Raw genomic sequence first — 12,078 nt, 5'->3', positions numbered from 1 at the left:
GTCACAAACTACGTTACGATAAACGACACGTTAAAAACGCTTATATTTAACTCACCTGCTCGCGCTCGTCGGTCCCAGGTTGGCCCGGTCCCGGTCCTGGTCCAGTTCCGGTCAACGGGTCACATTCTGGGCTCCGGGTGGGCGGGGCTTCAGGGTGTTATTGGTTTTCACGCTCATGAGGAATTTATGTGGCGAAATCACGACGTGTGTGATTTCAGCGGAAATTACATACCTAACATCCGGTCGCAACTTTCAAAATAAAGCAATAATAATCATATTTTAAAAATTAATTATTACATATACATGTAGATAAATCAAACAGTCATTGAATCAAGCTAAATTTAATTCATCCAAATATTAAAGGGAAAGTTCGGGAGTTTCTTGAAGGAAAAATATTTTTATTGAAATATACAATTTATATATTAAATATTTACCAAATAGAATCTCTCGCCTGATTAATCTATACATATTTGCAATCTTTTCCAACAGACTTAAGACTTAAGTTATTTTTAACTTAACCCTTTTTTGCGTGGAGTGTTTTTGCTGTTTTCACTTACGGCCCAGATTAGATTATTATTTTTATTTTCTTTTTAAATAGCAAATGCTTTTATTTTGAAGGCAAGATTACCTCGATTCCAAAATCCTATTTTGAAGATGCTGTGTCTTTTTCAGCCTGGGCCTGATGACATTATTTTTTCTCTCAAAGAAAACAAAGCACTTCTGGCTCATCACCATCTTTTATTTTTGTGTTTTCTTACAAAAACAAAAATCCTCCAAACAAAACAAAACAAAACCATTTACACGGCCATTTATAAATTACAACAGCAAAACACAATTATTTAGCTTAAATACAGGCCTCTGCTCTGCACCAACCGTCGCCATTCAAACAATAAAACATCCTCGTCCATTTCCCTTACAGTCGGCTTCAGTCCTCAGCGTTAACATTTTTTTATTTATTTATTTTGGAAGTGTGGTTGTTGTAGGAGGCACTGACGCAAACTCAGCACCTGTTTTGTTGGCAACCGGCAACAGACACAGACGCTAGCTCCATCCCACGGAAAAGGAAAAAATAGATTTTTAGTCACTTAACAGACACTTATTTCAGCTTGCTTTAAGTCCACAGCATTTTAAGAAAATGTTCACTGCTTAATTTCGCTTTCTCCAATGGAAACTCTACCCTCACTCTCCCACACCAAAGTCCATGGAGAAAATCAGTGATTTTAGCTCACAAAGACACAGCAGCTGCTGGTCCACTGCTGCCTCGTGTGGTGAAGTTGTGTCACTGGAAAAACAAATTACTAAAAACAAAAAGGATTTCAAACACTGAAGTGGAAAAAGTGACACGTTTGAACGTAAAGATGGAGGCAGCAGTGGATCAGGAACTCCTGTGTGCTGTGACGTTAAATTGCTTCTTTTCTCTGTGGGGTTTGGTGCAAACTTCAGTTTTTTCATGGACAATGGTGTTTAACAGTCATTTAAGAGGCAAATATAGACGTAAACTTTCTTTTTAACTGTGAACAAGCGTCCGTGTCACAAAAAACCTGAATGTTCCCTTTAACACAGATTTTCTGTGACGCTTTGACTGCAGTGAAACCAAAACTGTTCAAAATAAAACGTCTTCAGTCCATGTCGAAACTTTGATGTTGAGCAGGAATCGCCGCTGCCCTCTTTTGGGCTCGAGCCCCGCCTCCATCTGACACCTGCGGCTCATTTATGTCGTAAAGAATAATTAATAATCCGATCAATGACGTTGAAAGTGTGGTTCAAACACGAAGTGACTTGAAGTTTGAAAATAATCTCCCTTTTAACAATCGTGTTTTGCTAATTCAATTAGTAAGTTGTAAACAGGATCACACATTACGTTTCAGGGACGATAAATTCAGAAAATATTCTAAATTTCTGTTTTTTACGTAACGTATGATTTTATTTTCAATATTTCTTCAAATTTAATTGTTGGGTAGTTTTGTGAGGTTAGCCCCGCCCCCTTTACCAGAGGTGTTCACGATGTGACGACGTAGGGGAGGACAGGTTAACAGGAAGTTTGCAGACAGCAGCTTTAATCAGCAGAAATCATCATTTTCTAAAAAAAAAACTTACTTCAACAAATTTTGAAGTAAACGCAAAAACGTACGACTGAAAATGTAAACATCGCATACAAAGTCAGAAATTGCGCTGAAATTTATCATCAGGAGTGAGTTTCTCCTAACATCAGAAATGTTAGAAAGTTTGCAATTTGTTGGGAAGTCAAGTGAGCAAACGTTGAGAATGAAACGATTTGTGATTGCGGTGTTTTCGAGCATCTACATTTGTGTGAAATTATCTTCCTCAAAATTTGAGGAATCGTATTTACATTTTATTTTCCTCTCCGATCTTTTCCTCAAGCGTCATTGTCCCTTTAAATCACGGCAGGAGATAAAATAATAATAAAAAAAACAATGCGATAAAAACTTTATATAACCACGATGCTGTTTTCTGCGATAATTGTCAAGCTGTCGCACAAACTCTGCGTTAATCGAGTCCATAAATAATATTTATCTACATTTTTTTTTTTGCTGTACAGACTTTACACGAGGAGACAGAACGGCAGCCGACGCAACAACAACGCGATGAAGGGTTTTTAAATTTAAGCCCCTCCCCCCTCGAGATATCAAGAATCCTAATCTGGCTCAGAACCACGCGACCAGGAAGTGTTGATGAAGGGAAACGGCGAAAAAGAAACAATGAGCACTTCCTCCATTTGATGTGTAAAGAAATCAGAAATTTTTGAAACTCGGAACTGGAGCCTTAAAGCGACACACGTGAACTGGAACACTCATACATTTTCTTTGTATTTATCACAAAGAATCTGAGAATTTAAAAAGACCAAATTTTACATAAAAACCCGACGGAACCCGAAAAATATCTGTGGTTTTTGTTTTCATTAGTTTCCTGCTTTGACAGGACGGTGGCGCCGTCAGTGTCCAGAAACATCTCAGGAAGTTTGAAACATTCCACTTCCTGTTTGATGAGTTCTTGGACGCTGGTCTGTGGCCTCACCTCACCGTCGTCACGGTAATCCTTCAAAATAAGAGAGTCTTCAGAGGATTTTCAAGCTCCCACAGAAACTTTCAATGGTTTTTTTATCGTCCAATTGCATTTTTTTTTTTAACAACACCAACACAACCGAGCGGATCCAACATGCACGAACATCTGCGAACATCTGCACTTTCCTACGTTGCCGACGCTCTCCTCCTTCTGCCGCTTCAATCGTCAAAGAGCAGGAGCACAGGAGAGAAAAGGAGGGAGCGCAGTCCTGCGACATCCACCAGGGGGCAGCAGAGAGGCAGAGAACACAAGCAGGCGAGGGCAGCGTGGGGGGGATCCCCCAGCATTGGGCGGGGGGAAGGTCGTCAGCACTCGAGTGGCGGGTGGAAGCTGCGTCTGCAGTCGACAGCTTTGGGGCTCGGAGGCTGTGCTCGCTTCTTCCGCAGCTCTTCGCGGCCGAGCGTGCTGCTGAGGCGCGAGTACGCCGCCTTGTACTTCTTATCGAACGCAGCTGCGGAGAAAGATGGAGTGGTTTTTACGGAGCATTTTCTAATAATCCACGTGAGTGTTTGAGTCTTACCGACGTGATCTTTGCCCATCGCAGCCAGCGTGAGGAAGAGGAACTCTCTGTACAAACTCCTGCAAAACACAAACAACAAACTTTATTGTGTGTCCTAATCTATAATCTATACTCTATAATCTATATGAACGTTCACACCTCTGTATTCGAGGCGACCCCGGCTGTTTGTCCAGCGTGTCCAGGAAGAGCGTGACGGCCTTGTGCACCTCGTTCATACCGACCCAGCGCAGCACCTCCTCCAGGAAGGACAACGTGAACGGGTGGTTGTGTCTCCGCCAGCTGTAGATTCTCATCGGCACGCCACCTGGTGGACGAAGCAACGATGGACAAGATAAATTAAACTAAACTAGGACTGCACACTGTCATGACTGAGCCCTTGTGACCCAGTCAAGCAAGTTCCCTGACCTCACTTTTGAATCCGCAAAACCTTTCGAACAACTTTTCGCCTTTGATGTGTCACTCATTTATCAAAATTAGGCAAAATTCCAAATGGCCGACTTCCTGTTGAGTTGAGGTCATGGTTACGGTCGACTTTTTTGTTCGTCTTGGTCGATAACATCTTCCCACCAAGTTTTGGGAAATTCGATGGAACTGAATGTACGCCAAAGTCATAGGGCACTTCCTGTTTCGTGGCGAATGGTCAAAATTCACCAAAAAGGGTTGCCGTGGCAACGCTGGTTTGAATCCGCAAAACCTTGTACAAACTGGCACACACAGACAAGTTTTCTCATTTATGCAGGGTCCAAAATTAAATTGTCGACTTCCTGTCCAGTTGAGGCCATGGTTACAGTCGACTTTTTTATTCGTCTTGGTCTGTAACATCTTCCTACCAGGTTTTCGGGAAATTCGGTGGAACTCAATTTTATTTTTGTGAAGTGTATTTTCTACCATTTTTGTGCCAGAAAACACAAATTAATTGGGGAAAATATCAACAGAACAGTCAGTGCTGACCCCACTTTAGTTTAATTTGAAATTTGACAAAATAATATCAGCTGTGTGCGAGCGTCTTGTCTTACTGTGGATCCTCCAGAGGACGTAGAGAGGAGGCCACTGGTCAGTGTCGGGAGACAGAGTGTCCCACAGCAGCCTCACCCTCACCGCTGAGCTCTCCGACTGTGAAAGGTTACCAAAAAAAAAACATGTTATTAAAAACACAAGCCATACAAAATGTAACATTCCAAAAAACGGCTTAGTTTTCTTGTCACCTGGGTGAAGTGGCTGACGAGCGGCGAGGCTCGGACCAGTTGCAGCAGGTTACTGGGGAGGCCGAGGCGCTGGAAGTACCACACCAGGTTCCAGAAGATGATGGAGTGGCTGTCGAGGAACTGGGGCTGAGCCAGCACCGCCTCGCCCTCGTTCTCCAGGAGACTCTCCAGCTCCTTCCTCACCACCAGGGGGCTCAGGTATGCCACCGTCACCTGAGGAGCTCCTCCCACTGAGGAGCCCTGAGAGAGGAGGAGGAAGAGTGATTGAGATTCTTCTGACCTGAATCCCATCAGTGTGATTTGATTCAGCCAATCAGGGTGGTTACCGTGGTGGTCCTGCTGTTCTCGGAGTAGCTGCTGGTCTCAGAGCTGGAGTCCTCGCTCACGCCGTTACACTGTCGCAGTGACGCCTCCTGAACACTGGGGGGCCTCGTCGCGTTCTCCACGTCGTCCTCCGCGTTCCAGTTATTCCGCTCTGCACTGCAGACAAACAGGAAGTGTTTTTACCGACACAGATCTAAGGATGTGTGTGTGTGTGTGTGTGTGTGTGTGTGTGTGTGTGTGTGTGTGTGTGTGGAGGGGGGGTGTGGCCAACGTCTCCGTACCTGCTGACCGGCCCAAGGTCACAGACCTCGGCGTTCAGGAAGGGCACGAAGGAGGCGCCGCAGAACGGACACGACGAGTTCAGGTTAGAGTCATCCGACGTCCAGCCGGACATGATCTCCTCGTCATAGACCAACGAGTTACAGCTGCGACACAGAGAGCAGCTGGACATCAACACCTGCACACACAGGGAGGGAGGAGTCAAAGAGAGAGAGGGAGGAGTCAGAGAGAGAGAGCAGCTGGACATAAACACCGGCACACACAGGGAGGGAGGAGTCAGAGAGAGAGAGCAGCTCGACATCAACACCTGCACACACAGGGAGGGAGGAGTCAGACAGGGAGGGAGGAGTCAGAGGAGAACACCTCAACACACAGGGAGGGAGGAGTCAGAGAGAGAACACCTGGACACACAGGGCGGGAGGAGCCAGTATACCTCGAGTCCTGCCACCTCCTGATTAGTGTCCCAGGACCTGCGCAGAGGAAACGCTGCAGTGGGCGTGTCCGTCAGGTCGAGGTCACTTCCTACAGACAATGAACTCTGAGAGGAGACAAAATAAAACATGGTTATTATAAAAACACACAACATTTCTGTCTTATAATGAAAAGCCTTTGTGATGAGATGAAACAAACCTCTGACGTGGCGTTGACCAGTCGATCTTTGGCCTTCAGCAGAGTTTCAGCCACCTGAGCTTTCCTCGACGGTCTCTGCTCAGACACTCTTCGTCCGACACCTCCGCCTCCTCCTCCTCCTCCTCCTCCTCCTCCTCCCGGCCGCCGGTCGTCCACACTGGCGGCTCGTCGCACCGACACTCGGTGTCTGGTCGGAGTGAGGAGCTGCTGCAGTTTCCCGGCCAAACCTCTGCTCGGGGAAGACACGTTGTTGTAGTTCTCATCTACAACCTTGTTTCTTCCGACCGTGTCGCGCACGCCCGCAGGTCTGAAGGTCAAACGGCCACATCAGTATTACCATCTTTAACTCCATTCAATATAAACATGTGATTTTACAGATGGGATCATCCCCTGGGGGCCGCTGAAGAGCTGAGTGAAAGGAGAGGCGAACCCGATTTGTTCACTCACTCGTTCATTCTCTCATTCACTCACTCGTTCATTCGCTCATTCACTCAATCACTTTAATTCACTCGTTCATTCACTCACTCACTTGTTCATTCACTCGCTTGTTCGTTCATTCACTCACTCGCTCGTTCGCTCACTCGTTCACTCACTCACTCACTCGTTTATTCACTCACTCATTCTTTCACTCAATCACTAGTTCGTTCACTCGCTCATTCACTCACTCACGCATTCATTCAGTCATTCATTCACTCGTTCATTTGCTCATTCACTCAATCACTTTAATTCACTCACTCACTTGTTCATTCACTCGCTTGTTCGTTCATTCACTCACTCGTTCGTTCACTCAATCACTCGCTCGTTCACTCACTCACGCATTTATTCAGTCATTCATTCACTCTCTCGTTCATTCATTCACTCACTCATTCATTCACTCATTCCCTCACAGAGGGACTGAGTTTAAAAGATGATGAAAAGATGATTGAAAGCAGCAGTGGATCGACCCCCGTGTGCCTTGTGGTTAAATCACTACTTTTCTCTATGGACTTTGGTGTAGGAGAGTGAGTGGTTCATTAAATAAAATGCTGTCTAACAGTGAAGATAAAGCAGTAGTATATATTCTTGTATATTCTTCAGACATGATCGCCTTGATTCTCTTACCTCCCGTCTCTCTCTGCAGGCTGACAGCTGCAGTCCGGCTCCGAGCCCATCGACTCTGCGCACTCTTTGTAAAAGTTGGAGAGGCAAACCTGACTCCGCTTCACCAGGACACCACCAACAGGAGGCGCTGAAGGCGTTGCAGATGCGTCTCTGGGACCCAGTGGGGGCTTACGAGAGGCGGCGGCGGCTTCCCCGCAGCTATCTGGGCCAGTGTTACGAAGCATCGTCTTCTTAAAGAGTTTAACCTCTGGAAAACACGGAAACTGGAGTTCATTCACCCGCACAAAACCCCATTGAGAAAACCAGAGATTTTAACATAATGGTAAACGGGAGTTGTTGAGTCACTGCTGCCTTCATCAGTCAGTTCAAATGTATGGGTTTTATCACTTCAGTGTTTTAATTTTAAATTAATCTCAGTGACACAAATTTAGAAAAAAAGGCAAATAGACCAACAGTGCCTGTGTCCATGCAAGCTTAAAATGACCATTTTCTCTATGGACTTTGGTGCAGGTGACTGAGAACGCTCACAAACTCCACTTTCCCGTTAAAAAAGGCTGTCTAACAGTGACTAAAAGCAGTAAACACATTCTTAAGATGTTGTCATATATTTAATGAGGTGTTAATTCTTTGATTACGGTGACTGTGTGAAAGTGGACGAATGTCTCACTGTCAGATGATGTCGTTTTCATGCTGTTCAGACTGTTGCTCTTCACCAGTGGACCGGTCAGAGACTCGTGACTGGAGCTTTCAGACAGACCACTCCAACTGGACTGACGAATCAGAGTGGACTGGGGGTGGAGCCTCTGGTCAGGTTCCGTCATCGCTTCTGCAATAAAAAACAAACAAACAAACATTTATAACACTGATTTATATTGAAATGTGAATCAAAGCACTGTTACCATGACAACCAAGCAGGAGCAGACTTGGATTAAACTGACCTCCTCGAGACCCCACCGAACCGCTCTTCTTGCGTCTGATTGGCCGTCTGAACTGGGCCACGGCAAGCAGGACGTTCCTCAGCTTGGCCCAGCGGAGACGGCCGCCCTGATTGGTCGAGGGCCACTTGCTCTCCAGCACCGCCTGAGGACAGAGGACAGACGACGTCAGATGGAACCGGCAAATGCGTTAGTGTGTTCGTGTGTGTGCGAGTGTGACCTTGTTGTAGTAGCCGTAGGTGATGGTGTTGGGTGTGATTCCCGCCTTCTTCATCTCCAGCAGGACTCTAACGGCGAGGACCGGCTGCCCGTACTGACCACACAGCTGCATCAGGATCCGGTAACACACCTGGAACGAGCATGCGCGCACACACACACACACACACACACACACACACACACACACACACACACACACACACACACACACACACACACACACACACACACACACACATTCTGATATTAAAGTCACAACTCTGACTTTTTTTTCAATTCTCTAATTTTACGTTTACACGCAGTCACTCGTTCATTCATTCATTCACTCACTCGTTCATTCATTCATTCACTCACTCGTTCATTCATTCATTCACCCACTCGTTCACTCATTCATTCACTCACTCACTCACTCATTCATTCATTCATTCATTCATTCATTCACTCACTCACTCACTCACTCACTCACTCACTCACTACTTTGACCCCAGACTCAGAGACTCACCTCGTCGGGCAGCACCACCTTCCTGTTCTCCATGTGCTTGAGGACGTCGTAGGCCGTGTGCAGGGCTCGGACCTTGGTGCTCTCGGCGCGGACAAACGTGGGCAGGTAGATGAACCAGAGGCCATAACAGTGACCCAGCAGACACTTGGACCACATGTCAGGGACGGCCGCGTACTTCTGTGCTCGCTTCTGCGCCAACTTGATCTCCTGGTGAGTGGAAACCATCAGAGATGGATCAGACTTTTAAAGATTTTTATTTATAAAAGAAATAACATTTGTGTCAGTTTTTTGTTTTACTGATGATTTTTCAGTTTCATGTCTTTTGTTAACGTTTAAACCCTGAAAAACAAACCCATGCTTAAAGTCTACGACGTGTAAATATTTGATAATGTGTGTAAAATTATTGATGACAAGTCATAAAAATGATATGATGCCGTCAGACTGTTCACGAGCCTCTTCCTCCTCCTCCTTCTCTCTTCTTTCAGGGAAAACTGGGTCACGCTGTGAAACCCCCTTCACTCAAATGTCATGTTTTTCATCTCCTTGTACCTGTTTGGTGCGTCGAGGGGCGGGGCTACTGGGGGCGCTGCCTTTGGCCGGGGCGCGGAGCTGGTCCTGAGGCTGGTCAAAGAGCTCCGGCCTCAGAGTGGGGAACGTCTCATAGCTAATAGACACATGAGGACAACGTCAAATCAGTGTGGGACACGGACACAATCAAGCTTTTTGTTTCATTTCCTGTTTCCTGTCGTACCTGTAGAGGGCGGGACACTCTGAGCCGTCAGCTTCCTGCGGCTCCTCCGGTGGCATGATGAAGACGGTGTGTTCTCCACTGTGAGTCTCATCCAAATCGATCAACCTCACCTCCTCTGGCTTCTCCACGTCCACCTGGAAACACAAACACGTCAACTCTAGCGAACGCCGCGGGAAAAGTCGACACGACCCCTTCAGTACCCCCGTGTCACATGTTTAACCTCGATCTAACCTTTTGGACGCATTCGTCGAAGAACTCGAGGCAGGCGTGTCGGTCGCTGACGAAGGAGCACTCCTCGATGAACTGAGTGAACATCTGGGTCCTCGTTAGCTGGTTGTAAAACTTCTGCTGCGTCCGATCGCGAGATTTCAGGAAACCTGAAGCAGGAGGAAATTCCACGTATCATTCGTTTTTCAAAATAAAACGGAAGTGACCTTTACTAGAACGCTACCAGAGGGTCTGCAAAACAAACCAAAGAAGAAGAAGTATGGCCAGACTGGAGGATTTACTCGATCAAAAGTGGCAAATCTACGAGAAAATAAAGTCCCAGATTTACGAGATTAAAAGTGGCAAATCTAAAAGAAAATAAAGTCGCAGATTTACGCGATTAAAAGCGACAAATCTACGAGTAATTAAAGTCGCAGATTTACGAGATTAAAAGTGGCAAATATATGAGAAAATAAAGTCACAGATTTACGATATTAAAAGTGACAAATACACGAGAAAATAAAGTTCCAGATTTACGATATTAAAAGTGACAAATATACGAAAAAATGAGATTTCTCCCATTGTTTATGTATTTTAAACATATGGACCGTATCAGTCGTCATCCGTTTTTTCATTTTGATTTAGTAAACAAATATTGAGAAAACAAGTCATTTTTTTTCTTTCTTGGTTTTATTTTGAAAAACGAATGAACGATGATTGAGCAGGAATCTTCAGAAATGAGCTGAAAGAACTGAAGAAGCCTCCAATAACAAATAAATAAGACCGTACTGTGCTGTCTGTCAAGTCTGTGAGCGCTCACCCTGCAGGTTGAAGAGAGAACTGCAGTCGGTCGTGGTGTCCGACGGCGCCTGAGTGATGGGCAGCAGGAAGGAGCGGTATCCTCGCAGCAGGCAGCTCATGAAGCGCAGAAAGCCCTCCTGGATCTCCAGCTCCAGCTGCTTCTGACGCCTGTAGATCTGGTCGTAGTCGGTGAGCAGGAACTCCAGCGTCGCCTCCTCCTGGCCGGGTGTGCAAACTGCACAAAAGCAGCAGCATTGAAGCTTTAGTCAAACACTGAGAAGAAGAAAGACAAAAAGACAAAAACATGACTCACTCTTCTCCAGGGTCTTATGGAGGCTGGTGAGAGTGTTGAACAGGACCTTGCCGTGCCTCCTGGGCAACGATCGCCATGACAACGGCTTCTTTTCATCAGACCTGAGACGAGAGGCAGAAGGAAAGATGAGGAAGAGAAACTAACGATTACTTCCGCAATTGATTAATTGTTTGGTCCATAAAATTTCAGAAAACGTTGATCAGTGGAAATGACGATGTCCTCGTATGTCTTGAAGATTGAATGATTCAGTTTTAATGATTTTATTTGTTATGTGGAGCAAAGAAAATTAATGAAATTAACATTTAAGAAGCTAAAACAAGGTTTTCATCACTACACTCATTTCAGAGTATTTCCCCCCCCCCACAGAATAAATTAAGTGGCAGCTAAAAGCTACTTTTTCTTGTGTTCTGGACGCTGACGGACAGCAGGGGGCACCCACAGCTCAGTCAGCCACCCCTTAAAGAACATGTACAAGAAAGCGGTTGCAATTCCTTGACTGATGGACTCACTGGAAGATGGTGTTGGTGTCCAGGTCGACGCACACCACGTCTGCAGGGGGGTCGTACAGGTCGAAGTAGCTGGAGTGGACGCCAACGACGAAGGGCATTGGCGCCAGCAGCACGTCGGCCATCTGCAGCGGACACAGAGGGATGTAGGGACAGAGCCAGCGCAGCGGGAAACTCATCTGGAGACGACAACACGGACATTAAGTCAAGAGGACAGAGGTGTGTGTGTGTGAGTTGGGGGGTGGGGGGGGTTCTCTTACAGAGATGAGCGCCTCGCTGACAGATGTGAGGACGTCGGGTCGCAGCGAGTGCAGCAGCAGTTTGTGTTCGGTGAGGACGGCGAGCAACAGCGTGCAGGCATTTTCTGGACCGAGGTTCTGGAGTAGCTTCAGGTAGCTTGCACCGCTGTCACACACACACAAATTAAAAATGAAGTGTGTGTTGCCCTTGAGCTAAAAATGTTGACATTCTTCACAGACTTTGGTTCAGGAGAGTGAGCGCTGCAACTGCAGTTCCAACTTGGAAGTTGGAACAGCGACATTAATAATAATATAATAAGTCGAAAATATATTCTTAAAATGTCATACACTACTGTTCAGAAGTTTGGGGTCACTTAGAAATAAATGTCCTTATTTTTTAAGGCAATTTTGCTGGTTCTTTGTCAAAAGCAAAATTATTTTTTTGATTAAAATCATTATTTC

At 45.7% G+C, this 12,078-nt stretch overlaps 1 protein-coding gene across 4 annotated transcripts in view; it reads right to left on the bottom strand.

Moving 5' to 3' along the window:
• Window positions 1–718: 718 nt before the first annotated feature.
• The window catches only part of dennd4b (DENN/MADD domain containing 4B), a 33,275-nt gene continuing 21,915 nt past the window's right edge, over window positions 719–12,078 (bottom strand). For 2 of the 4 annotated variants that reach the window (XM_083899522.1, XM_083899521.1), the window contains 20 exons: window positions 11,638–11,782; window positions 11,381–11,556; window positions 10,872–10,972; window positions 10,578–10,793; window positions 9,782–9,927; window positions 9,551–9,684; window positions 9,349–9,463; window positions 8,800–9,006; window positions 8,299–8,427; window positions 8,082–8,223; window positions 7,811–7,969; window positions 7,144–7,390; window positions 6,043–6,349; window positions 5,846–5,950; window positions 5,415–5,590; window positions 5,136–5,289; window positions 4,810–5,049; window positions 4,621–4,717; window positions 3,743–3,908; window positions 719–3,663 (listed from right to left, as the gene is read on the bottom strand). In XM_083899522.1, the coding sequence (XP_083755648.1) occupies window positions 3,390–3,663; window positions 3,743–3,908; window positions 4,621–4,717; window positions 4,810–5,049; window positions 5,136–5,289; window positions 5,415–5,590; window positions 5,846–5,950; window positions 6,043–6,349; window positions 7,144–7,390; window positions 7,811–7,969; window positions 8,082–8,223; window positions 8,299–8,427; window positions 8,800–9,006; window positions 9,349–9,463; window positions 9,551–9,684; window positions 9,782–9,927; window positions 10,578–10,793; window positions 10,872–10,972; window positions 11,381–11,556; window positions 11,638–11,782 (3,436 nt within the window). In that variant the 3' untranslated portion in view covers window positions 719–3,389. The remainder of the gene's footprint in view (window positions 3,664–3,742; window positions 3,909–4,620; window positions 4,718–4,809; window positions 5,050–5,135; window positions 5,290–5,414; window positions 5,591–5,845; window positions 5,951–6,042; window positions 6,350–7,143; window positions 7,391–7,810; window positions 7,970–8,081; window positions 8,224–8,298; window positions 8,428–8,799; window positions 9,007–9,348; window positions 9,464–9,550; window positions 9,685–9,781; window positions 9,928–10,577; window positions 10,794–10,871; window positions 10,973–11,380; window positions 11,557–11,637; window positions 11,783–12,078) is intronic. The other 2 variants (XM_083899524.1, XM_083899523.1) reach the window with 2 other exon arrangements.

The sequence above is a fragment of the Microchirus variegatus genome, assembly GCF_963457635.1.
Source record: "Microchirus variegatus genome assembly, chromosome: 1".
Taxonomy (NCBI): Eukaryota; Metazoa; Chordata; class Actinopteri; order Pleuronectiformes; family Soleidae; genus Microchirus; species Microchirus variegatus.
This window is presented reverse-complemented; position numbering and strand designations above follow the sequence as displayed.